Source organism: Coccinella septempunctata, chromosome 9, assembly GCF_907165205.1.
Source record: "Coccinella septempunctata chromosome 9, icCocSept1.1, whole genome shotgun sequence".
NCBI classification, from domain to species: domain Eukaryota; kingdom Metazoa; phylum Arthropoda; class Insecta; order Coleoptera; family Coccinellidae; genus Coccinella; species Coccinella septempunctata.
The window spans coordinates 20,380,041-20,405,572 of NC_058197.1; the positions used below are offsets into that span (position 1 = coordinate 20,380,041).

Below are 25,532 nucleotides of genomic sequence, written 5' to 3' on the forward strand. Positions count from 1 at the left end.
TATTCGAAGCCTTTATTTTCAATTTAATCGTGTTGATTTGCGAAGACAGTTCTAACTTTATACTAATTTGAGAAAAATTGATGCTCATCATTCGAAACTCCGTCAAACGCGTCATTCGAATCTCGTATCGAAATGAAGTGAATGCGCAGGCGCATAGGCTTTTCATAGAACTTTTGTTGATTAACTTAAGCCACAGAACTCTTAACTTTTCGATTGGCGTTTGTGATCACTTCCCTGCGATCTATGGCTAGTAGTTATAATATACATAAAGTAAGTCAAGATAGAGGGGAAACTCAGCTACAAAAACTGGACCCCTTATTTAGTTTGTTGAACCACCGCATGGGGTCGCTTCAATCGCTGATTTTACGTTTGTAAACATTTCCATAACCTCATTCTTTTCGTCTTTGTCTGCAGTGTGAAGTGCATCGTGATTCCTAAGTGTTGTTTCTGATAATTGAATAAGATGTCGGAAAATAGAAATATTAAAAGCAATAAATTTTGTGTGCCGAACTGTGGTGATAAGACTAGTAGACGTCATCGGTTTCCTGAAGCAGATAATAAACAACCGGAAATTATCAAACTTTGGATGGAAAAAGTTTGTAATCCCTTGTTGACTACTAAAAGTACTGAACAAATACGAAAATCCTATTTTGAGTGAAAGTGTGAATTTTTTTTTTTACATATATATGGGAATTATTGGTTACATGAATATTAGTGCTTTATGATGAAGGGTTCTCCCAAATTGAATTGAATTGAAAAAATCAGCAAAGTACTGATGAAACGTCGACTAAGTTAAAAAAAAAACAGAGTTTTCCTTCAGTCCTATAACCAATAATTCCCATAGGACATTATAATTATTTCTATTTTATATTTTACATATATGGCCATACACTTTGATGTATATATCGACATTAGAATCATTTCTATTTTATTTTTTTCCTATCAAGTCCATACACTTTGATGTATATATGGACATTAGAATTATTTCTATTTTATTTTGTACTCATAAACCCATACACTTTGATGTATATTATATGGACATTAGAATTATTTCTATTTTATTTTTTACTTATAAACCCATAAACTTTGATGTATATATTATATGGACATTAGAATTATTTTTATTTTATTCTTTACATATAAGGCCATACACTGTGATGTATATATGATTTATTTATGAAGAAATATAGTTATATCATTGCCTACATATGTGTTTTTTTTATTCAAGTCATCAAGCTTCTGAGAACATTGGATTTGAAACAACTCGTACTGGAATGGTAATATAGCATCTTGACATGCTATATTAACTCATTCCAGTACGTTGTTTCAATCCCGAACTTCAAAAATCAAATCAAATGATTTTAAATAGGAAGCATTTCAAACTTTCCCGCTCATTTGTTTCGAATTCCGGCCGCCAGAGGGCGCTTTTATTTCCTCGAACCACCGCATGGGGGCGCTGAAACTTGACCCCACTTCTTAGTAGGGGAGTTTCCCTTCTATATCGGTGTGTTCTGTGATAATATATTCGATGAAATAGTTCAAAAGTAGTAAACAAACACGGATTCACGTCAAAACTTTTGGATTTTAATAAAAAAGTTTCTAATTTTCTACAAAATTCCTCGAAACAAGCAAAACAGCATATATTTCCACTCAGACCATGTCAGAAATTCAAATAAATAGCAGTATAACTTTTGTGATTTGTGTCTGAATAAAACGTTGTTTCTTTGAGATGAGAGAATGAGGTGGTTTTATCTTACTTACCTTTTATTTTTGATTGAAAGAGGGGCGTAAACAGTGATAAAATTTATTAGAGAGGGAAATTAACGTACAAAATATCACAAGTTGAAATGCACTGTGAAACAGGAGCTCCAGACCAAATCCTTATTCAATTTAAAAAAAAAACTGTTATTCAAGGAGAGAAATTCCACTGTCTCCAACGTTAACCCTACAAGCGAGAAATTGAAGGCTAAAACTACACCTAATTGATGACTGTATCTCGTCAGCCATCCTGATTTAAAAGTAGTAATCCTTGAGACCAAAGTTAACGTATCACAATTGGCTCTATCGTTCAGAAGGCAATAAACACTCTTCTAGATCAATTAATATCCTTCGTCTAGTTTCTCCAGACCCTTTAAGTGTACATATTCAGACATTTGTTCATGAAATTACAAACGCTCTGCGTATAGCTGGCCCTGTTGTAGGGATAGTGTCGAACGTGGGGAGTGTCATCATAACATTTCAGACTTATATCGACTCCCAGGGATTTCCTGTAGCTCGCAAAGTATTCCACATCCTAAAAGATCAAAAATCAATCTTACGATGAATCAAAAGGTAACGACTCACTTGGTAAGGGATTAAAACGTCCGTTTTCGAGTATATGAAATGTTGGGGCCATCTATTCTCCTCGTGCTTGAGGTTTTCCAAGGGATTCATGTGTAGGACGCTCTTCTTAACGAAGTAACTTTGGATTATCTGAAACGGATCTGTGAGTTGTCGAACAGTAATAAATAAACGAAAGAAACCTCTAGTAACCACATGGTGGTGAAGAACATTGTCATGAAAAAACATATGGGTAGGTTCAACAGTCTATTCCCGCCTCTTATCGCTCTTATGGCCCTGAATAAACTCAGCACCCTCCGTTTACCTGGTGCTGAATCGAATATGACACCTTTAATCTGGAAAAAAAATTGATTAGGTAAAGTTTCAACGTTGGATCAGTGATAAGTCACCTGCATCGGTTTGGGGCTAAGTTTGAGGGCCTGCGAGAAGAACTGATACTGAAACGCCCCACCGTTGGAGAAACAGTGAATTATGATGGGGTGGTTACCGAAGTTGAGGTCGTTGAGTAGCTTGACCAGTTTCTCCCCGATCTTGGCCATCCTGTTTTGCTTCCAGAAGAGGTATTTGACCGGGGAGATGTACCTGAGGGTTATCAGCCTGAAAACGAACAAAATTAGATAGTTTTGGCTACTTGGATTATTAGAGTAGCCCTAGAACTGATCCCTGAGTCATCCCATTGCGTTGGAAGCGAATTATCCCTACCGGCGTTGACTCACCCCTTTTCCTCGTATATCTTGGAGTAGACGCTGAGGTATTTGTCTTCGGCTCCGGCCCATCCGAACAGGATAACGACAGGGACTTTTTCCTCGTCGATGACGAAGACGAAATCGTCGCCATTCTGATTCTTATAGTCGAAATTCGGGTTCGGGAACGTGATGTAGTATTCGAGGTTGTCTTCCTCGGCCATTTTTCTTGCGCCGCGACGCTTTATCGATCCGAACGCGGGAGAGGAACAGGGAAACGCACCGTGGGAAATCAATGAATGGGAAATTGAAGTTTGATGTCAGGAGAAAAAGGGGAAAACTTTTTTGGCGTGGAAACTTGTCGATTCGAAGAAGACTTCGGTATTTTCGTTGAATTCTTCGAATGTTGAACAAGAATTGATGAATTAGAAACGAATCTATTGTTCCCAGGGGTTATAAATATTCATTTTTTTGGTTGTGTTGGAGTTCATTGATTCGAGGACCATTTGGCGCGAGGGGACTTTGATTTGAGGGGAAAAATGCGGTTTAATCTCCCTCGCTTCTTGGATCAACTGTTGGGACTTCTTTCACGAGAATCCTTTGAAAACATATACGTTTTTTTTTTTTCTTTTAATCTTTGGTCCTTTTCGTACGTTTCTCTAGACGGCAGGGTGGTTTGTGGGTTTGGGCGAAGCTCGGTAGATGGCGTTGAAATTTTTCTCGTAGGTTCAGGACTTGGGTAGTCTAGATTCAATATTATCTTAAAAAAGTATCAAAGTATATAATTCAACAAATATGATCGTATTTTCTCGACAATAAATCGAAGTAGATTCACCTCTTCAAGCACTTATTAACAAACTTGACGACACTCCTGATGTAACTAGATTTATTCTTCATGTAATGCTGGACGTGCTGGGAGTTATCGTAGCATTTCATGGTGACATCGACACCCAGAGCTTTCCTATGTTTGGCGAAGCTTTCGACGCTCTAAAACAAGTTAAAGATGATCCCAGATGAAACCATCAGGTTCTTTCCTACCTCTTTTCTCACGACCTTGTCCAACGTCGAATAAATGAAGTGTTGGGGCCATCTGCACTTCTCGTTCATCAGGTTGTCGTATGGGTTCATTTGTATGCATTCTTTTTTCAATATTTGGGCGACGTACATCTAAAATCCACGCAGACTTGTTAATTTTTCGATAAATGTTAGTTTCTCACCTCTAACGACCTCCTCAGGATGGCGTATGTGGTTAAGAGGAAGCTTATGGGTACTTTGAGATATTTGGAATCTACATTCGCTTTGATAGCGTTGTATAATCCAAATCTCCCTCTTTTAACCGGGCAAGAATCGAATATCATGCCTTTCACCTGTGTAAATCCAAAATAAAAAATTAAAAACTTTCAAAATACGTTGCACCTCAATACCTGAGTCTGATGGGGCGTTTTGCTGAGGGACCTCATGAACACTTCGTATTGAAAGCCACCTCCGTTGGAGAAAACGTGAATAATTATTGGAGAACTCTTGAATTTCTGTTGGCAGAAAACATCCACCATTTCCTCCCCGATTTTCAGCATCTTATTGGACTGGAAAAACAGGTATTTTACTGGAACTATGTACCTGATTGTGTGTAAACTGAAATAAAAAAAAATTGACTGAAGAACGTCGAGGTATAAATATCTTCGTTACCCCCTTTCTTCGTAGATCTTCGCATAATGTTTTAAATATTTATCTACAGCTCCTGCCCATCCGAACAATATCACAGTGGGAATTTCCGTCTTGTTGTGCACCTGGAATTTTTCTTCAGGGGCAATTTTGAGAGTCTCGTAATCGAAGTTATCGCTCACGTTGGTCACATAGTGTTCCCATTTTTTTCCAGTAGACGACATGCTGAAGAACAAAAAGAGTTTTCAGTGGGGAGAAATGTATTTTTGGTCTCGTTCCAAATGGAAAATAATTCAGATGTCTGGGCCCATAACCTTTACCTATTCATTTTCTAAGCCACCTGTGTATGTAAAAAAAACGAAATTGAAAACTTTTCAAACTACTTTAATACGAACTAAATAAAAACATTGATCACTTCCTCAAAACTTTGTTTAAAAAATTTAACACAGTTTTAGTGTAACCCAACTTATCAGAAGGGTAATGTTTGACGTGTTGCGTTGTCTCGTATATTTTGTACATGACTTCTACCCCTCTCGATTTCCTTTTCTCTATGAAAACCTCCATGTCCTAAAAATGGAACAAATCAGACAAGAACCTTATAAATGCACCCTGACATTTTATAACTCACTCTATAAGGCACTAACTTGTCCGCTTTAGAAAAGAAAAAAAGTTGGGGGCATGCGTTCTCTTGGTTCATCAAGTTATTGTAAGGATCCATCAGATAAACCGGCCTTTTAAGGATTTTCTTTTGAATTTTCTGAGGAAAAAAATTTTTAGAGCATTGAATACAAGTAAAACAATAAGGAAAGAAATTACCTTTAAACCCACCAAAGAAGCCGAACTAGCTATGGCTGCCACTGTTAAAGGATACAACAGAAACTTATTGCTCACAAGGGAGCTCAATATCATACTACACACTGTGAAACTATTGTACAAGGTCCATTTTGCTGGCCCTGAATCAAATATCACCCCTTTCACCTAAAAGAAAAAGAAGAAATAAAAAGATTCAATTTATCAACAAACATTCACCAGTTTACGTTTGGCCTCGTCCAAAGTGTTCAAAAAGACTTCATATTGGAAGCTGCCACCGTTGGAGAAGAGGTGTATAATGACCGGTCTATCTTTGAAATCCGGTTCTTCCAACAGGGATACCAGTTTATGGGAGAATTCTGTCATCTCATTGTTCTTGAAGAGGACTATGAAAGGTGAAACTGTGAGCCTTACTGTGGGGAACCTTGAATTTTGGTAATGTACGGGGATAATTTAGAATTGGGAAGCTCACCCTTGTTCTTCATAGATTTGAGAGTACACTCTCAGATATTTATCTTGAGCCCCCATCCATCCGAAAAGCATCACAACAGGTTCGTAGGATTGGTCATTTAGTGTGTTTGCTTTTGACTGGGCAGGAGTTACGTAAAGATATGATTTTGATAAGTTTTCCATTGTAGACCCTGTAGTGTAAAGAAAACAATAAGAAAGTCATAATACTAAAACTATTGCTACTATCCAAGTGAGATATTAATGAGAATGATTGGAATCAAGAATTCAAGATAATTTAATATTCGTTGAAAGCTGGCTATAGGGTTATTGTACTCCAACATCCTCAACCTTTCTGTCTCAAAATTTAAAGAACGAATATGCTTGAAGTATTCTTACCGTAATCTTAAATCAAATGAAAACACTTACCCTTTTTCTTCGTACATTTTAGAATTTTTCAGCACCCAACTGAGTAAATATCAAAGCAGATTTGCTTAATCTAAGGCGATAAAATCTATTTATAAAGTATGTTTAATTTTGGGACGCAGTTCAGTTTCGCGAAGGCGAATTTTATTCGTTTTTATTTTCATTTTGAAATCACACCTACCTCAACAATACCGTCTTGCAGAATTTCCTCGAAATTTAAACGGGAATTCAACTTTCTTCCATATGGGCATAGGCAAGTTATGTTTGCATTGTAAACGAAGCTGTTAGTTAAATATGAAGAATGTTATATCAAGGACCAATTTCTCATAAATGATAAAAAACTCATCCAAAAACTTGATTAACAAAATCCAAGGTCATTCCGTCCTTAAGTTCAAAGTCGCTGTATCGTTGGTTGCCGCCTCTCATTCGAAAATTTAAAGTGAGGTTTGAACCTTGATTAATTAATTAACCCTTGATTAAATTGTTCAACGAACGGTGTTACTACGACCGCAAATGTTCAACCCAAATGGTTAAGTGTTTCCATTACGTAGGGAAACATTTTCAGGAAAAAAAGTTCACAATCCCGCCAATACAGCAATTTGAATATTCGATCATAGAATTAATTAAAATTGTGTCAGGTGCGATTCAAATCGTTGATTCATTTCGGATTAACGCTCTTTTTTATAATATTTCAATTATCGATTTTGATTGACATAACACAGATCAATCCGCCTTCAAACCGATGTCCATTTCTGGATTTTCCGGGCTAATTAATTGAAAGAATTTCCACTTCTCGAATCAATTTTCCCCACTCCAATAGTTTCGGGAGGTTGACGCATGTAAGGAAGTGGCGTTCCTTGTTCTTGTATTGCTGGCTGCAGAACAGAAACAGTAGTTTGCCGTTGGTGCCGTAATTGAGAGCCTTATTTTTCGAAGGTTTCACTCCGCTTTTTACCATTTAAAGTGTTAATTACCCATTACTACTACTCAAAATGGTCACACACATCAAAGACAAGGTGAGCGTCGTTTAAATTTCAAAGGAAATCTCCATTTTTTTTTCCCTGATGCGAACTAGAAGGTGTGGTTAGAATCTTGCATTCTTGAAACTAGAAAGAAGAGGAGCGTGATTCGGCAACAATCAGCGTTGATTCATGCTGTGATAATTAATTCAGATGAGTAATTTTCATGGGGTTTTTAATTGGTCTTTCGAACACAATTCTATTGAATCATGTTTTCTAACGAGCGTGCCTACAAGGTCATATTTTGTAATTGCTCCATTTGGATCATTTTTCATTTGGAGTGTTGAAAGCGAAAATTGATATGGGTTGATGTTACTTAATACTGAAAATACAACGTTAGGTGTCGGAATGTATCATGTTTATTATTCAAAGCTTGTCCTGTAATTACGCCGAACGATTCATAATCGTGTTTTCGCTTGGTATCCCTCAAAACTATGTCAAAATGAATTTATTATATAGGTACAATGCGGTTAACAAGTTAATCTCCGTTGATTCTATTTATTTTTTTCTTATCAACCACGAAGTACCGATAAATACCGTGAGAAATGTCGCAATCCACTTGAAATACTCTCAATCATGACTTGTTTTTAGAAATATCAATGAAACTGAGTAAATATTTCACAATTGAAGTGAAATGGGATGTTAGTAAAGATTATCGAATATTTATCATTAAATTTTAATCAAATACTTTATTTCGTTTCAAAATCTGATGTTCCATATCGCTAAGTCCCTAAGTGTTGTAACCCCTAATATTTGAATTTTCAGGCTGATCTCGACAGCAAGCTCGCAGATGCAGGAGACCAACTTGTGGTCATCGATTTCTTTGCCACCTGGTGCGGTCCATGCAAAGCCATTTCTCCTAAATTGGAGGAATTGGCCAAGGAACATGCCAACGTACTTATCTTGAAAGTGAGTACGGATCAATATCCCTCACTTCATAATTACGACATGCTATGGGGCCATTATCTAATTACCTCATTTCAATCAGTCCAATTCCTCCCTCATGTACTGAAATAAATATTTAAGTACATCCATTAGGGATTAGAAGATGTTCAAGTGATTAGTTTTCATGATGAATTGAATTTTTTTAGGTGGATGTAGACGAATGCGAAGACATCGCGATGGAATACAACATCTCTTCGATGCCGACCTTCATCTTCATCAAACGCAAAGAGACCATCACTTCCTTCAGCGGGGCCAACTACGAGAAGCTGAAGGCCCTCGTGTTGGAACACAAGTAAACACCTTGTCTATACTCGCGTGAAATTTGGGAAATATTTAATTTTTGCATAGTTTACATATATATTTTTTTTATTTGGTTTTCGAGTTTCGGGAGATGTTTTGCGAACAAACACAAATTCACCTTTTAGACGAGTGCCTCATAATGTTAAAAACGAGTATTGCGTAAAGTATTTTATGTTCACTACTTTCCATGTGTAATGTTGAAACTAGAAATTGAATAAAATGTTGTAATTGCTGTCTGTATTTTATTTAGACCTGAAGACTTACCAGTTTGAAGGAGGACGCTCCAAAAATCTCAAGTATGGCAACTTTTAAAGTAATATATTTCAACAGTGGTAATTAAATTATAGTAATATCTAAATAAATAAACATTCTTTATATAAAATTTGTACAAAAGGCCAATAGAAAAATTCGTCTCTTCATCCTAAACTGTACCTAAAAAAAGTATTGAACCTTATATATCAAATATGTACAAGCTTTTTCCCAGAAAATCTTAATAAAAAAATAACGGGCACTTCGAAAACCCCATCACTTGGATATTTACAGGTGAGGAATGACGATTCGAAGCACTCCGTCGAGGTAAATTGGAATGTTGGTCGGATTACCCTTAATCTGTTAAAACTTATTGAACACCCTCTTGAACACCTCAGTCTGCTGGTGATCTTTCAACTTCTGGATTATATCCACGACTGCGTCCACTGCAATCTCCGGACATTCCTAAAAACAAACTTGTTAACACGCTTCGCCAAAAAATCGAAATGACTATAACAAATGAATTATGTAAGATACAGTAAGCTTTTCATCGTTAAAACTTAATGTTTAACTTAAATGGAACAATATATTAAATGTTTTTGAAAAAACTAGGAATAAAAATTAATTTAAACGACCCATTGAACTGTCAATGTCAGTGTGACATTTTGTCAATGTCAATTGTAACGACCATAGAATCCGATGAGTTTTCTTCGAAAAGTGTTTCTTGTCATTTTTCTTACTTTATTTGGACTACATTCATTACCAAAATTTTTTTTTGGTTGAATTCTAGCCCTAAACATTCGTACCCACCTCTAAATGAGTCTTGATCTCGGTTATTATCGAATCTTTCTTGATCGCGTTGATATTTCTCTTCAACAACGAGTTCGACTCATCCTGTTGATACTCCATCCATTTCGTGACCTCTTCGTTGTTGTCCCATTTGTATCCCTGCGAAAAAAACCTTATAGGTTCGAATTCACCAAACTTTCCGGGGATTTCTCACCTCCGACGTCCCTAGATCTTCGAGGAACCACCTCCTCAGCATAGCCTCACCTTGACCGATCGTTAGGTTAGGTTGGGCTTCGGTCAACGTCTTGACCACCCTGTGTTGCAGGATAAGCCTGCGCAAACGCCAGTAGAGGGTCCTACGGGCCATCTTCCAAGGCACTATATCCTAAAAAAAATAATTAAAAATTCGCGTGGAGACTGCAATTGGTACAACAATCTACTTACGGTTATGGTGTCCTTCTCCAGCATCCTCACGGGGGTGTCGTGCAGATCGGCGAAGTGTACGGCCACGGTGTGGTACAGAGGCATCAGCAACTTCTCCCTGTCGGCTATCTTGGCCTCCAGATCCAGCACCTCCTGCGACTTGGGACGTTCCACATTGTGGGAGATGCTGGACGACCTTTCCCTCATCGCCATCGGCTGGTTCTGCTGGAGATTCTTGAGCTGGCCGTCCAGATCCGCCAGTACGGGGTCGTTACGATGCATCGCCTTGACCTGATCCTTCAGTCGGAACTTGATCTCGACGATACCTTCAGCTTCTAGCACCCCGCCCCTGGCGTCCGTATCGGCGTACATCTCCATGTAATTGGGGTTGATCAAGGGATCTACCACGGCCCAGGCGCCTCCGCGAAGCTCGCCGTTGGGGGGTATGTACACCACCACCGGCTGCTTGTACTTTCTTAGGGCATCCACGATCTTGGCCCCGAACTTGAGGATCTCGTCGTACATGTCTGAAATTACGATAAGTTCAGAATTTGACGATTAGGTTTTTCTCTCCCTCTTACCTTTCATCCCGCCACTGAATCCCCTCCAATTGGCAAAGATGATCAACGGTAGGTCCTCCCTGGAGAAATCTTCAATGGCTGTTGCGGTCTTATGCGCCGAATCCGGGAACCACACCTGTCCAGCTTGGGACACAGTCTGAGAAAAAAATAGTTAAATCGTCTTCTCCCGGGCGTGCAGCACTTACCTTCGCTTCCGAATCCAGATTGGCCGGATCTGCGGGCAGTTTGACCTCCACGGTCCTCGTTTCTACCGCGATGACGCCCACTGGGATACCGCCCAACTTTGCCCTTCCGACTATGACGGTCTGGGCCCAAGGTTGCATTATTTCCGACCAGCTGTCCTTGTCGAAGAACCCTGATTCCCATTCGCCGCCTAAAAGAGATTGAGAGACAATTTTTTTTTGTTAAAGTCTTTAATTGAGACTTACTCGGAGACTTTCGACCTCCCAACATCCATCTGGGGTCGTAAGGCGCTTTGGTGGGTAGGAAATCGATGGATCTCTCTATGGGATCCATCGAAGGCACTATCGGTAAAGGAGACACTTTGTCCTGGAAATTAACGTCAAGATTAAGACGATATATCGAAGTGGTAACGAAAAAATTACCTTGGGGATGTAAGAAAGCCACTTGAGTATGGTGTAGATCCCATCAAGATCGCTCTGTTCAGTTTTGTGGGACACCCCGTTGTTGTACATGATCTGGATGCCTCCCAATTGATGATTGGAGGCGTAAACCGGTCTTCCCAGCACCTAAAAAACCGAGTTTCCTCAATTTTTCCATCGCAATCTTTTAATCTCGATCTTACCTTGTTGAGGGCCTGGAAACCGGTCAGGATGATGGTGGAATTCTCGATCTGTATCACCCTCTGTCCCAGCCTCACCAGATACGAACCTATCCCTATGGCCCTGCAGGTCACCATCGAGATCGTGACCACCTCGTCGTACGCCCTCGAGGTCTCTCCGGCTATCATACCGGCGTACCTCAGGTTCTCCACGCCCAGACCGTCGTCTTTACCTGAAAACCGCACCTTGTACATCTCCACCCACGATCTAGAAACACCCCGGACTAACCTATGATATCGGTGATCCTGTATCTGGACTCTCCGTCGTCCTCGATCAGTTCCGCCTTGCAGGAGTTCTTGGCGCTGACCTTCGCGTAATCCTCGGGGGTCAGGTAGAGGTACCGGAAGCCCTTGTCCGGATCCTCGGGATCCACCAGGGCCACCTTGAACAGGGCCTTCATCTCCTCGGCCAGGCCGATGCGGGCGCCGCAGTTGGCCGAGATGTAGATGCGGGGGATCCTCAGGTGGCGCGCCATCTCGCTGGCCAGGGCGAAGACCTGCGTCGAAGAAACACTAGAAATCTTCCTCCCAAATCACCGCTTTTACAAAAGATGCGAATGATCCTGACGAATTTGGGACAGACAGATTCAAAATCGCTAATTATAGTTACCGTTAGAAGCTTCGCCTGAATACCGATTGACGGCAACCAACAATACAACATTCATGTTTTGATGGTTGCCATTAGAAGTAAGCTTCGCCTGAATATCAATTGACCGCAACCAACAATACACTGTTTGTGTTTTTATGGTTGCGAAGGAAGGTAGTTTCTGTATATTTTTTTGTTATTGTTCTCCTACATCAGAGATGGCAAAGTGGACGATAAAAACTCACCTTATCTTCCCTGGGCCCGAACGCGCCGATCAGATGCGTGATATCGTTGGCGATGACTATGATGTCCCTCCCGTGGGGATATTCCGGTGTGTGCAGGGTCAATTTCCAAGCCACCATACCCACGTTGTTCTCCCCAGGTACCCTCTTCTGTTCGATCAGCCTGGTCTCGGTCTCCGGGTCCAGTATCAGCTCCACGATCTCCATCAGCTTGTCGGGGCTCTTGATATTCGCTGAAAAGAAGATTACGATAGAGGCTAGGATCGAAGAGGGAGGATCGGGCACTACCTGAACTCCTCTCTTGGTACTGCTTCCAGTGCAGGTCCACCATCTGCCTGAACATGTCTGGGAAGTCGTAGACGTACGTCGTCCCCGAGCTCTGCGCCTGGAACCTTTTTTGCTGGAGATAATCCTTGGCCAGGTAAGGGGTGGAGATGGGCAGACCATGCATCGGTCCCTGTTTCTGTCCGTAGGCTTGGAAACTGATCTGTAACAAACGTTCAGTCGGATTCGAAACCACCAGAGGTTAAATCCACTCACGATTCCTGTTTCTTTGTCCACCACTTCGGTGTACATGTTGATGTCCAGATAATACCCGCTGTCGTTGGCCAAACATAACCTTATGGTCGTCGTGGGGCTATTCGGAGTCGATCTGATGATCATCTTGAGTTCGGCCTGGAGCACCCTGAGTTTCCACAGTCTGGGTCCGTAACGGATCACCATATTCGTTACAGCCTCTTCGATCTAAACATAAACATTAAAAAAAACCCTCAAATCACATATTTCCCTTGATACACTCACCTTAGCCGGGTCCATGATGACGGTTGGCACGAAATTCAAGAAGATATGGTTGCAATCCGTCCTCCTGGACTGGGGGTGACTGAAAGCCACCTCAAGTTCGTCCATGGCCTCCAGCAACACCCTCTCGCCTTCGTTCTGCAGGTACTCGAAAGAAGCCTCCTTCGTGATCAGATCCGAGTGTCTTATGATGGTCCTGATGAAGAACCTGTAATCCGTAACTTCTCCACCACCTTCCACCTTCGCTTTCCCCAGGTACAGGTGCATCTTCTGGTTGGACGTGGTCAGGGCCTCCAGGTTGTAATTCTTCATACGGTTGAGTTCCAGCTGGAAGGCGCAGGCAGGTTCCAGGTGACGGTAAATCTTGTCTTCCACGAAACCATCTCTGGCTCGGAACGTGAAGAATTTGGGGGATTGCTTGTGTTTCAAAGCGGCGAAAGTTATCCTCCTTATGCCTCTCTTGTCCAGTTCGTCCTTGTACTTCTTGCAGATCTTCCCCAACAACCTGGAGATGGAGGAATCGTCGGTGTCGCCCTTGTCCCTAAATCCCACGTGCATGATGTGGATGGGTTCGAGGATTATCTCCTCGTCGGTGTGCTTGACCGTCGAGGGATCTATGGAAAGGCTGACGTTTATCGAGGTGCTGTTGGTCCGGGACTCCGAACCGCTCTCCAGGGCGTTGAGGTCCCGCAGGGACACCTGGGCGGTGCTGTTGAAGTCTTCGATGAGGTCCAGGATCTCGTCCAGGTACTTCTCGAACTGGTGGATGGTGTCGAAGGCCGACATTATCCCGGTCCTGTAGAAGTTATCCACGACTTTTCTGGCTTCGATCTCTTCGCCTTCCTTCAGCTCGTCCAGCTTGCTCAGCCTGCTGGGATGTGAGGGAGGCAGCATGAATTGGAAGTAGACGATCGGGACTTCCCCGCTCAGTTCCAAGTGTTGCAACGTGGATATGTCGTAGCTCGTGTACGCCCTCCTGACGTAGACCTCCAGGGCGGCGTTGCAAACCGCCCGATTGCTGCAAAAAAAAAAACCGTTGGAAACCAACCATAACCTAAAACTCGGTAACCACTCACCTGTGGTAGAAAAAGTCGTGTAATATGTCGAATATCGAGGTCTCGGACACGATGAGCTTATGGAGATTCTCCGGGTGAAACTCGTGACCGTACATGTCCACGGCGGACAGGAAGATGCTCTCCATCTGGTTGTGCCTGAGCTCGTAGGCCGGCTGATGGGCCGCTATGAGCACCTGACGGGCCCTTAGAGCCACCCTCGAATGGTCGGAACGGTTGAGGGCCGTCAGCTCGTTGAGGGCGGGCGCCAGTTCGTCCGTGAGGCCCGGTTCGTTGCTCCACAGATGGTCGATGAGCATCGTGATCAGCAGGTTCTTCTTCGAGACCTGACTGTGCGAGAATATGGTCGCGGACACCTGGGACATGTCGTCCTTGTACTTCTCCCTCAGCTGCGCGACGCACTTGTCGTAGCTGCCCTGCTGGAACTGGCTCTCCACCTCGTAGTACTGCTTGAGCAGGTGCTGGACGGCCGCCTTCATGCGGCCCCTGATGCCGTTCCGGTACCTCTGGACTAGCTGGATTATGCCCTCGGTGGCCAGGAAGAAATTGTCGCGGTCCGACCGTTTGGACAGGGTGGCGGCGTACTGGTCGATCACTGCGGCGATCTGCGGGAAAAAAAGAGGATTAGGCGAAGTGTCCAGAGTAGGCGGAGCCTACAAGCCACGCCCCAAAGGGCGTGGCTTCTCGGCCCCTCCCACCTCACTCACCTCTTGACTGGGAAACTGCGAAAGCACGGACGTAATGTTCTTCTCGTACTGCAGCATCAGCTGCCTGATGGGCTTCTCCACCCTGTTGTGTATCCTGCCGGATACGGAGGCCATCACCTCCTGCAGCTCGAGCAGCGGCAGACTGGGATCCCTCAGGCTGGCCATGAAGTTCTCGATGATCTCCCTGAGCCTGGCCGAGTTGTACGGTTCCGGCAGGCAGTAGCCGGCCAGCGTGTTCTCCAGCACGGCCCTGTACCCGTTGTGGATGTGGTTCAGCTTGTCGGAGCTGACGGGCACCGAGACGTCGAGCTCGGGGAACGGTCCCTTGTACAGCACCGCCTTGGTGACCAGGGACGGATCGTCCAGGTCCAGGTTGGCCAGCACGCTTCCCGGCTCCAAGACCGCCCCCGGCCTCTTGGCGTAGCTCACGGTGCCCGCCTCGTTCACCGTCAGCGTCATCACCATCTTCATGACCTCGATCTCGGCGAACGCCTGGCCCTTGTCGACGTGACCGCCTTCCTCCACCAGGAAACCGAGCAGTTTGCCGGCCGACGGGGATCGGAGCACCGTGGGGTCGTTCTCCTTCTCGAAGACGCACGTCTGGTTGCCGATCACGATCCTGTACCTGTCCACCTCCTCCTTCATGTAGGTGGTGAAGGAGTTGCCGTCCACGGACAGGAGGATGCCGCCGTCGTTCATCCGGTGCACCTCGATCTCCTTGAAGGATCCGTTCATCAGGAGGAAGTAGGTGTTGGGTCCGCTCTTTGTCGCTTGGACCTTGTACTTGTACCTGGAATTTTCGAGGGTTAGACTTCGGGAATCCACGGATTAAACGAAGATCTCTCACCCTTCGTGTATCAATTCCACGTCAACGACGTTGCTTAAAGTGTTGGAGGCTTGGATCTGTCCTCTTTCCAACGAGGTGATGAATTCGTTGAAAGATGTACTTATGGTGTTGTCCGCGATGAGTAAAGAGCCGCAGATGACTCCCAGCATGATGTCCGGCTTTTCCGAAGGCATCCTCTCGGCGATCAGAACGTCCAACCATTGGGTATCTATCGAATTTTCCTGTAAAAGCGACGTTTAAGACGTTACGAAAAAAATTAATCGATTTCGACGTACCTGGAAGCTCTTGGTCTCCAGCAGAGTGATCAGGTATTCCACGGTGGTCCGGAAGTCTCCCCTGATGGACAGCTCCTTCAAGGCTATGACCAGATTCTCCCTGGCCTGTTCCCTGTCCTCGCCCCATGAGAAACAATGTCCGAACTGGGAATCGGCGAACTCGTGAAGACCTCCAGAAGCCGCCACCGAGAAATAACCCCAGACGTTCTTCGACGATCTGAAATTGAGCTCTTGCACGGTACCGGAGCTGGGTTTGAAACCTTCGTCGGGGTTCTCCGAGGTTATCCTGGCCGCGATCACGTGACCCCAGGGTTGGGGTTTCTGTCTAGGGTTGTCGAAATCGATCTCGGTCGTGCCCCACGGGGATTCGCCGTATAACAGCCTGATGTCCTTGATGTAATGCAGGGGCAGACCCATGGCGATCTGCAACTGGGCCGCTGGTAGGTTGACGTCGGACACCATCTCGGTACAGGGGTGTTCCACCTGCAGCCTGGGGTTCAACTCGAGGAAGTAATACGCGCCCGAGGGGTCGTACAGGTATTCCACGGTGCCGGCGGATACGTAACCCACCATTTTGGCAAGACGCACGGCCGCCTTCTCCATGTCCTCGAATATGTCGGGGGAGGCTATCACGGCCGGCGCCTCCTCGATGATCTTCTGGTGTCTTCGCTGGATGGAACAGTCGCGGCCGAACAGGGAGATGGCGTTACCTGAAGTGGCAAAAGTTGAAGTTTGAGGCGTGGTTTCGTAGCCAGAAGTCAAAGGAGGCGTGGTTTCGTAGTCAAGAGGCGTGGCTTCGTAGCCAGGAGCCTAAGGAGGCGTGGCTTCGTAGCCAAATGCCAAAGGAGGCGTGTTTTACGTCTACTCACCGTAATTATCGGCCAGCAGCTGCACCTCCAGATGCCTGGCGCACTTGGCGAGCTTCATGACGAATATCGGACTTCCGGGTATCTCGGCCTGGACCTGTCTGAAGGCCTGGGCGAAATCTTCAGCGTTCTCCACCTTCCTGATACCCTTTCCGCCGCCGCCCTCGGACGCTTTTATCATGACGGGAAAGCCTATCTTCTGTGCGGCCTTAAGGCCTTCTTCGGCGGTGGTGACGCATCCTTTCGCGAACAGTTCGGACGATATCTTGATCCTTTTACCGGAGTATTGAGCCTTCAGTTCTGCAGGAATAATTGTGTGTAATTCTAGATGGGGGAGGATTAAAGGCGTGGTACTTACCGGAACCGGACCATGGTAGGGTTGGTACCGCCGCTGTTTGGGCTACGATGGAAGATGCTATTTTGTCGCCCAAAGCCCACATGGCCTTCTCGTTGGGCCCGATGAAGGATATGTTGTTCTTGTGTAGGAGTTCCGGCAATTTGGGGTTCTCCGAGGCGTGGCCCCACCCCGCCCAGACGGCCTACGAAAAAAAACTTCGGTCACGCCCACCCGGAGCAGTTATAACCTAACTTTTTCCATACCTGCACTTGTAGCCGTATAGCTATGTCGACGATGAGTTCCACGTTGGCGTAGTTGTTGTTGTTGGTGCCTCCGGGCACCGGGACGTAATGATCGGCCATCTTGATGTATTCGGCGTTCGCTTTCAAGTCTTCGGGGGTCACCATGACCACGAACCTCACGGCCCTCTCGTTCTTGAACATCTCGTAGGACCATCTTCTTACAGATCTCATGCATTTCACGGCTGCGATACCGTTGTTGGCGATCAGCACCTACAAGGACCAAATTGTTAATCTCGGAGGATTTGCAAAGTCTGGCAACGTGCCAACAACAAATATTTGTTATTTTTCCTGGGGAAACTGGAAAATTTCTATTTGAACTTCGAGTCTCATTTAATATAATTTGCTGAGTGGAGCAATTACCTAATGAGTGTTGATTCATGAAATACCGTCATTACACAAACGGTCAAGTCGTTTTCTTGTTAAACGACACGGTCACCTCGTAAACCAAGTTATTTAACGTGTGTTTTCCAACACGAGAGACCTCGAAACGTTCAAATATTTGAATAAATTTCCACACAAACAACGTTTTTCCGCGTATCGAAAATTCTCACCTTGTTTATGACTTTAGTCCCGTTGAACCTCTTGACGAACTCTTCCGGCGTGGCCACCGTAAAATCCTTCTCCTGAAGCCTGTTGTGCAGCATGACCGTCCCCTGGGACATGCTGGGCCTGAAAAAATCGGGAACGTTTTGATAATCGAATGCGACATGTTGCTCCTTCTCGATACGGCCCTGTCCGAACGTACGCCGCTGGAATTTCCCGATCAAAAATCTAGAAAACCTGGACATTCTCGAAAGAGCACGTCGCCATGGTTACGTCAACGTAGCGGGGGTGGCGTTTCGTCGATAAATGCCGCTTTTCCCGTCCGAAAATACAACGGAAGTAGAGCACATGTCCGATAATCTCTAAAAATAGAAGACAACCGTATGACGGTATCGAGATTGTCGATGCTAGATTAAGGAAGATAAATCGATAATCCAAGTGTCCGAGGGGAATTTAAGATCCAGGACTGATCGATTTGGCTCGAAAGTTAAGATATCCATTATTCCATTTCATAATTATTATTTATAAGAAAGAATAACATTAAATGTTCTATGTACATAGATACAAATTGTTCTGTGTACCGAAAAAATTCTATGTTCGCAGATATGCCACGTTGCCGCGATCGAAATTTTTTCTTGTATTCCCGGATATGCGACATTGTCGGTTCGTGCGAAAATTCCCCAACCGGGGGAAAAACACTTACGTCAAGTGGTCGCCGACCTTGAGCCTCCTGGCCCTGGTGTACCATTCCCGCGGGATGTGGAGGTTGTTGTACGAGTCCACCTTGGGGAACATGTCGCACATCGGACTCTCGGGGGTGGTGGCGACGGATTCGTCGTCGCCGATGACGAACCTCTTGGAGTTTCGCCTTCCCAACATGATGGCGTTCAACGCGAGCCTCTTTTCGAAATCCGCGACCGTGATTTCGGGCACTCCGCCGTACGTCACCGTCTTGTTGGCGGTCTTCCCCACGCCGGCAGCCTCCGAAAGAGCTTCCGGTAAGTCCGTCGGTCGCGACAGGGTTGCCGGTTGTATTCTACTTTCCGGGTGAAAAAGGAAACGGAACAGTTGGAAGAGCCACTCTATCAGGGCTATCATCTACCGAAAGCGGAGCTCTCGACAGAGGAAAAAGCCATTTTCGAAGGGTTTTGGAAGTGACACGTTTCGTAAATCAACACTGGAATTGTAGGTGTGCGGCAAGTCGTACAGAGGGCACCGTTCGGAGCCCAAAAAATGAAGCACTATACGAACTATTCAATATACTCAAGTCACCGAGCGATGCACGTATTCGTTACAGACGAACTACCTTTCGACTGATAAAAGTCCATACTACGACTCGGTTACAGACGTTTTATTTTGATGAACGACTATTAATTTCCACACATTTCGCGGTTACAACGCCTTGTCAAAAAACAACAACAACTGAGTGGGTTTAAGAACACTCCGAAGCCTATAAGAAATCTTAAAAAATTGACGAAAAGTTTTACGTTTTCGCTCGGGAGGATCGTTTATAAACGTAGTAATCGCTCATCGCGAGGAACATCGGGAAACCTGTTTTCGATAATGAAGGTAAGAGAGAATGGTACATTATTACGGTAATTGCTCAACCAAAAATCATTATGACGTTTCTGACGCATTAGTGGAAGAAAAATCGACACATCGAAGAGCGTTTCTCGATATTAGTCGTGTATTTTAGTGGAATGAGGATACGGCAAAATATTGTGATGGAAGAAAAATTTCAAATAGGGTGAGTACCATAAAGTGGGGGGTTGAATCAAAGAAAATACTTGAGAAAATGCGAACAAACATAGAAATGTGTAGTCAGAGAAATTTCATGCAAGAACGCATCGACCTAGAAAAAGTGTCATTGAACTTGGCCTCGACACATTTCTTCCAAGTGGGCGATTTCAATAGAACTGTGAGCGTTTAAACGTGATTATTTAATTTCGTATGGGACGACGCATAAATCCTTCAGGTTTTCCCGGAAAATATAAAAAGATTGGTGAAAATACTTATATCTCGTAGAAAGCTCGGAATCTGTCATCATACACCTGTTAACCTAGTGTTGAAATACGGAACACGTAATCTGTCACTTCCAATCAAAGATATTATGATGTTAATATCTTTGCTTCCAACCATTCCACCTGCCTAAAATCGATAAAGACGCGCAAAGAACACACCAATCCACGTAATTCTACCGAAAACAACCATTATTACATTGAAGAACGCGAGGAAAACATGAAAATTATAATATTCTTGACATTCAAGTTCGGTCGTAACGAAAACATCGACGAGGTTGGGCAGAATTTTCTCTACGTCATAAAACATACGATAGCGTGACAGAAACGAAGCGTGGTCATCTGAATTTGAGCGCTTTCCATAGTTGCCGCATGAAATTAGCTTTTTCCTTCGAAGTATTACTCCATTCTTTATTATTCTTGAATTTACCCAAATCATTTTAGGAATATTCCGATTCAAGGATTCTTGGAAAAAGCAACCGGCAACCATGTATTTTTCCGTAGAAAGAATTTGAAAGTTTCCGGTGTGAAATAACTTGATTTCGCCAAAATCATCATGGAAATACCCACTTTATTAATCGAACTATATATCAGGAAATATTTCCACGACGAATCGTTTACTTCACTCCTCGGTTTGAATTATATAAGTACGGCACTGTCCCGGAATCATAGAAATACGACACCGTCTCGGAATCATAGATTCAAAGTAACCCACTCCGAGTCATAGATCTGGAGTACTCTCTAAGAGTCATAGACTTAGAGTACTCCCTTGTGATCATAGAATCGGAACACACTTTTGGAACCATAGAATCAGAGTTCATAGAGGAATCATAGAATCAGAGCACTCTCTAAGAATCATAGAATCAGAGCACTCCCTTGGAATCATAGATATTGTGACATAACATGTCTCTATGACAATATCCATAGACGATATCTATGTTTCTCCCCGGCTTTCACAGAAATATGGAGTAAATCTCTACTCTCCATAGAAGGAGGGCTCTTTCACTCTACCTATTTCTGTGAACCAAGAGGAAAACTACAGAAAACATACTTACTTCAGGGTTTTCCTCCTTTCCGCGAGGGCGTGCTGGTAGTCGGTGGCGAACCCCCCCTGACCACCTGACGCGGCGACGGGAGGCTGGTTCAGCCCGTTCATCTGTGCTTCGTTCTGTGGAAAGAAGTCGTCCTTTTCGTTCATTTCCGATTCGGCGGACCCGTCGCCCAACGTGAACTGAACCGGATTCCCGTCCTCCTCCGCCATTTTTTCCAGTTTCGGTCTGAACTTGTGCGGGAACGTCTGTTGCAATCGTAAATTGAATTCCTCCTCTTCGGATATGGATCTCTGGATGATGCGTGGTCGTCTTCCTTTCTCCGATACGTTCTCGGTATCGGATTCTTTTTCTGGAACATAGAACGGTGCGTCAGTTTCGAATCGAGATCATAGAGAGGCGATATCGGTGAAACACGGAACTTTATTATTATCACAGATAAGAGAGTAATCTGTCGTGAGGGGAATTCATTTGACAGAATTTCGTTATGAATCTATATCTACTCTGCATATATGAATCGATGAAAAATGTAGTCTATGATCGTTAAGAGGGTACAAAATTCGATCTAATTTGAATTGAATGGAAGGCACAGGAAGCGAACTATGTACCCTAATGTGACGACTGTGAAGTACTTGGAAACTACTCAATTTCCATATTTTTTCTAACTGATTGTGATAAATCAAGGACTAACCAGATGTTCTTTTCGATTTTTTACCATTTGTACTCACTAAACAACAATGTTGGACGAGATCAGACACATACGATTTCATATTTATAGACTCGAAATTACAACTGAACCAATGCGAAATTAATCGACAATTCGAGGAAAAACTATTCTCAACCTTATCGTTCTGATTAAATATGGAGTAACTCCAAAAACCATGTATCCATACACCATTCAAGTGAAGAGTTTAAATTTTTTTACAAGGAATAAACGATTTTCTGACCTTTATCCAACCTCTGCCCCATTTCGAACTGCAATTTTGGACATTCACACTCTTATGGAAAACAACCAGAAGAACACAGTAAAGGTGCAACTAGGCAAACCGCAATATGAAAACTGAATTCATTTCTTAGAAAACCTCGAGAATAAAATTTACAATCACTAGAAAAACAAGTTTTGAAGAATGCCCTCGAATAATCACCATCAAATATCTAAAAATCGTTTTCATGAAATCATTAATAATAAATTATACCATTAGAATATTCTGCACAAATTAGACCGTCTATGGAATATCACAGATTTCTAGAATTTTAATCTATGATCCACAGTAATCATAGAAATGGAAAAAGCGAAAGAAATGCAAGATGCAGAATAATTCTATGGAAATGGATTCGCAGAAAAATCCGAAAAAGAATAAATTTCCCCTGTATCGTTTTAATTTTCAATTTTAGGTACCTAATCTAGGCATAAAAAAACAATAAAACGTGGATACCTAATGAACCGGTTGACTTCCTAGTTATTAATAATTCAGGAATGAAATATGTAACATCACTTCGCAGTGCTAAGCCAGTAAACGAGTATGTTGATCATTATAAAATTCGAAATTATCTTTTCTTCCGCACTGGGGTTAGGCAAGTCGTTAGGTTTGACCGATGTGATGCACAGTTTGACTTTGAAAAGCACACAATCTAACGCGCCCTTGAAGACTAGTTACCGCAAATCTGGAAGGTCAAAGGCTCGGAAACGATAATATTATTACATATATAGAGGTGAAATTCGTTCAATAGGGATTTCTTGTTTCATCAAAACATATTATCTAGAGGAGAATCTTCGATCAAGAACCACACCAAGGACCAAGACTATCATGACGTATAGAAATTGATCAAATAAGGAGCCTGAAATGATCATAGATCTAATAAAACTTTGTATTATCAGGTCTATGGCATTGATGCATAATTCTATGAATGTTTTCTACCCATAGACTAGTTATTCTACCCACAGACTAGTTACTCTATCCATAGACTAGTTACTCCACCCATAGACTAGTTACTCTACCCATAGACTAGTTATTCCATCCATAGACTAGTTTCTCTACCCATAGAGTAGTTATTCTACCCATAGAATAGTCTGTGTTCTTAAACGACGATTTTCGAATGTTCTACTTGATTAATTTGAAAAAACTAATCGTATATTAGACAATATCAATTCAATATAAAAGAATTTACCTGTTTTCTTCGGAACAGTACAACTAAAAGCACAAAAAACAAAACGTACTAGAGCAAAAACACACACAAATAGAATCGACCACAGAGAAAAATCGAAATAATTCATGCGTTCATACTCTGATCCGGCAGAAGCCGTTTCTGAACTGATTCAAACGAATTAATAAAAGATAAATTATATCTGAGAGTAATTGCTATCGACAATTCAGAGATAAATCTTCGCAATCACAATGTTTTGATCTGAGAATCACATATTGAGCACTCGGACACAAAGAAACCAACACACGAAATCATAAACTTTGTTATTCATCGAGAAAACGTCGCGAAAAAATCGAACACGCGTTTCGTTACACAGGAATTCTTCACTTGCTGCCATGAATCGTCAAATTATCCCATTATTTATGAAAAGATCAATTTAATGCCGTAGCAAGGATAAATCACTTTGAGGATTCGAATGTTAGAACCACAAGTCAAGCTGATTCTATCGAATTCTCACAAATCTGTGACATTGCCACATTATTCATATGATTCTGCTTCAAATTTGATGTTCGGGAAAAAAAAACTTTGGTGGGGTAATTAAGTTTATGCAAAGTATCTGTTCCAGTGTTGTTAATTGGAGTTTCAACTGAATTTTTAATATGTTTACCACTCAACATTATTCGTCGATTTATTTTTCTCACTCACCCCTGACTGTGACCACAGAATATGATAATGACCCTAAGGATGTCAATAAAAGAATGAAAAGGCATAGACATAGAGACTCTATGTCTATTTCATAGAAATGTTTCTATGTCTATATCATAGAAATATCTCTTTGTCTATATCATAGAAATGTTTCTATGTCTATATCATAGAAATATCTCTATGTCTATATCATAGAAATGTCTCTATGTCTATGGTCTATATGAAAATGTAACCATAGATATCATAAGGGTATCATTTGATGTTCTGTGATCATTGGTCTATGTTTTCCACCAATTTTTATTCATAGAAGGAAATGAATCGAATTATCGAATAAAAAAGCAAAAGATTTCAATCGGTAATGGAAATATTCCGAGTGCAAAGGACGAGTTTTCTTGTTTTCGTAAGGTAATTGCGGCATTGATTAAATTCAATCTGCGCTCGAACCACGTGCGCTTTCGACCAATAGCACGCCGATCACGCGATCCCTCGTGGCAAATGAGCTTTGACCTCGGTGCCTTGACTTTCAACAATTTCAGAAGGGGGGGAAAATTGGCGAAAAATCAAAATTAATGCAATAAAATGCGTCCAAAATAGGTATAAACGTCATTGCTAGGACAACAGAAACAGGGTGTAAATGGATATATTCACGAAATTAAATATTTTGCATTATTCATCAACGATTTATCTTGATTTACGATCACGTTAAAGCTCACCTCTGTTAATTGTTTCAGTCGTTCGCTATCATAAATATTATTTAAACAAGTGTTTCTGATTAAACAAATGATTATTGTTTCATTCGTAGATATGGATTAATCGTAATGGATTCACTGATAATTTAACAATATTTTATGGCAAAAAAAATTTTTCCAACTTTTTCCACAGCGGAAAATTTTGGTACAAGACATCAAATCAATTAAATATCGATGAAACAATAGTGCAGCAACCTAAAATGAGTTAATTTTCGAATAAGATATCTCCTGGTCTCATGTAAACAATGAATGTTCTTACTCGAATATCAAGTTCTCTATCACGATGGCATTATTCCTTAAACGAAATGAAAATTGCTTACGGAACCAGTTTCCAATTTTGAATTCTCAAAACACAACACAATAAAGGCAAGGTATATTTATGAACTAAACACTGAACATAACCAACAAAAGGCACTTCTCAAACTTGACCGACTGAATTATCTACGCACGTACCGAAATCAAAACGCTCACGTTCCTATCGATCGGGGTTAGTTGCATTTTAACTGAAAAATTCGATTATATTACCATAAATTTCGAAAATCAGGCATTCTGAAATTCAAATTTTAGACGTCGGGATCGCCCATAGAGCTCATTCAAAGCTGGACGGTCACTGACTCAATACAGGACGTCACCTGTCAAATCGGCCGATTAGATCGGAGACAGAGTTGGACTCGGGAATTTTCTGATGGTCAAAATAGGGAAATTTTGAATTTCTTCCAGACTTCCAAGATTTTACTTTTCGCCTACTTATCACGCCTTGGTTATCCGTTGCGTC

At 42.5% G+C, this 25,532-nt stretch overlaps 4 protein-coding genes across 14 annotated transcripts; 1 reads left to right on the forward strand and 3 right to left on the reverse strand.

The window, feature by feature from the left end:
* Positions 1-1,788: 1,788 nt before the first annotated feature.
* Positions 1,789-3,657, reverse strand: LOC123319787 (transmembrane protein 53-like). The gene is made up of 5 exons (XM_044906723.1): positions 3,057-3,657; positions 2,730-2,937; positions 2,523-2,675; positions 2,344-2,472; positions 1,789-2,293 (listed from the first exon to the last, which is right to left on the reverse strand). The coding sequence occupies exons 1-5, from the start codon at positions 3,245-3,247 to the stop codon at positions 2,132-2,134; spliced, it is 843 nt and encodes a 280-aa protein (XP_044762658.1). The 5' UTR covers positions 3,248-3,657; the 3' UTR covers positions 1,789-2,131.
* Positions 3,658-3,784: 127 nt separating this feature from the next.
* Positions 3,785-6,864, reverse strand: LOC123319785 (transmembrane protein 53-A-like). 4 transcript variants are annotated; one of them, XM_044906719.1, is made up of 6 exons: positions 6,550-6,792; positions 4,710-4,910; positions 4,448-4,655; positions 4,241-4,390; positions 4,062-4,190; positions 3,785-4,010 (listed from the first exon to the last, which is right to left on the reverse strand). In XM_044906719.1, exons 2-6 carry the CDS (start codon positions 4,907-4,909, stop codon positions 3,855-3,857), a joined length of 843 nt encoding a protein of 280 aa, XP_044762654.1. In that variant the 5' UTR covers position 4,910; positions 6,550-6,792; the 3' UTR covers positions 3,785-3,854. The 4 variants fall into 4 exon arrangements, with proteins under 4 accessions (XP_044762654.1, XP_044762655.1, XP_044762656.1 ...); XM_044906720.1 differs by lacking the exon at positions 6,550-6,792 and adding an exon at positions 5,026-5,154; XM_044906721.1 differs by lacking the exons at positions 3,785-4,010; positions 4,062-4,190; positions 4,241-4,390; positions 4,448-4,655; positions 4,710-4,910 and adding exons at positions 5,054-5,252; positions 5,314-5,442; positions 5,502-5,663; positions 5,715-5,919; positions 5,968-6,136 and having other exon boundaries at positions 6,550-6,864.
* Positions 6,865-7,224: 360 nt separating this feature from the next.
* On the forward strand, positions 7,225-8,864 carry LOC123319789 (thioredoxin-2). 2 transcript variants are annotated; one of them, XM_044906727.1, is made up of 3 exons: positions 7,225-7,384; positions 8,153-8,296; positions 8,479-8,864. In XM_044906727.1, exons 1-3 carry the CDS (start codon positions 7,361-7,363, stop codon positions 8,626-8,628), a joined length of 318 nt encoding a protein of 105 aa, XP_044762662.1. In that variant the 5' UTR covers positions 7,225-7,360; the 3' UTR covers positions 8,629-8,864. The 2 variants fall into 2 exon arrangements, with proteins under 2 accessions (XP_044762662.1, XP_044762661.1); XM_044906726.1 differs by lacking the exon at positions 7,225-7,384 and adding an exon at positions 7,972-8,028.
* Positions 8,865-8,935: 71 nt separating this feature from the next.
* On the reverse strand, positions 8,936-25,403 carry LOC123319781 (acetyl-CoA carboxylase). Of its 7 annotated transcripts, none has more exons than XM_044906713.1 (24): positions 25,283-25,403; positions 21,165-21,510; positions 18,100-18,217; positions 17,510-17,758; positions 17,268-17,448; positions 16,913-17,209; positions 16,044-16,753; positions 15,769-15,989; positions 14,922-15,711; positions 14,218-14,819; positions 13,145-14,159; positions 12,884-13,087; positions 12,632-12,830; positions 12,347-12,576; positions 11,745-12,012; positions 11,480-11,688; positions 11,280-11,423; positions 11,103-11,223; positions 10,860-11,047; positions 10,675-10,810; positions 10,115-10,620; positions 9,885-10,055; positions 9,692-9,829; positions 8,936-9,346 (listed from the first exon to the last, which is right to left on the reverse strand). In XM_044906713.1, the coding sequence occupies exons 2-24, from the start codon at positions 21,368-21,370 to the stop codon at positions 9,245-9,247; spliced, it is 7,005 nt and encodes a 2,334-aa protein (XP_044762648.1). In that variant the 5' UTR covers positions 21,371-21,510; positions 25,283-25,403; the 3' UTR covers positions 8,936-9,244. The 7 variants fall into 7 exon arrangements, with proteins under 7 accessions (XP_044762648.1, XP_044762647.1, XP_044762643.1 ...); XM_044906712.1 differs by lacking the exon at positions 25,283-25,403 and adding an exon at positions 25,078-25,240; XM_044906708.1 differs by lacking the exon at positions 25,283-25,403 and adding an exon at positions 23,328-23,761.
* Between the last annotated feature and the right edge of the window lie 129 nt (positions 25,404-25,532).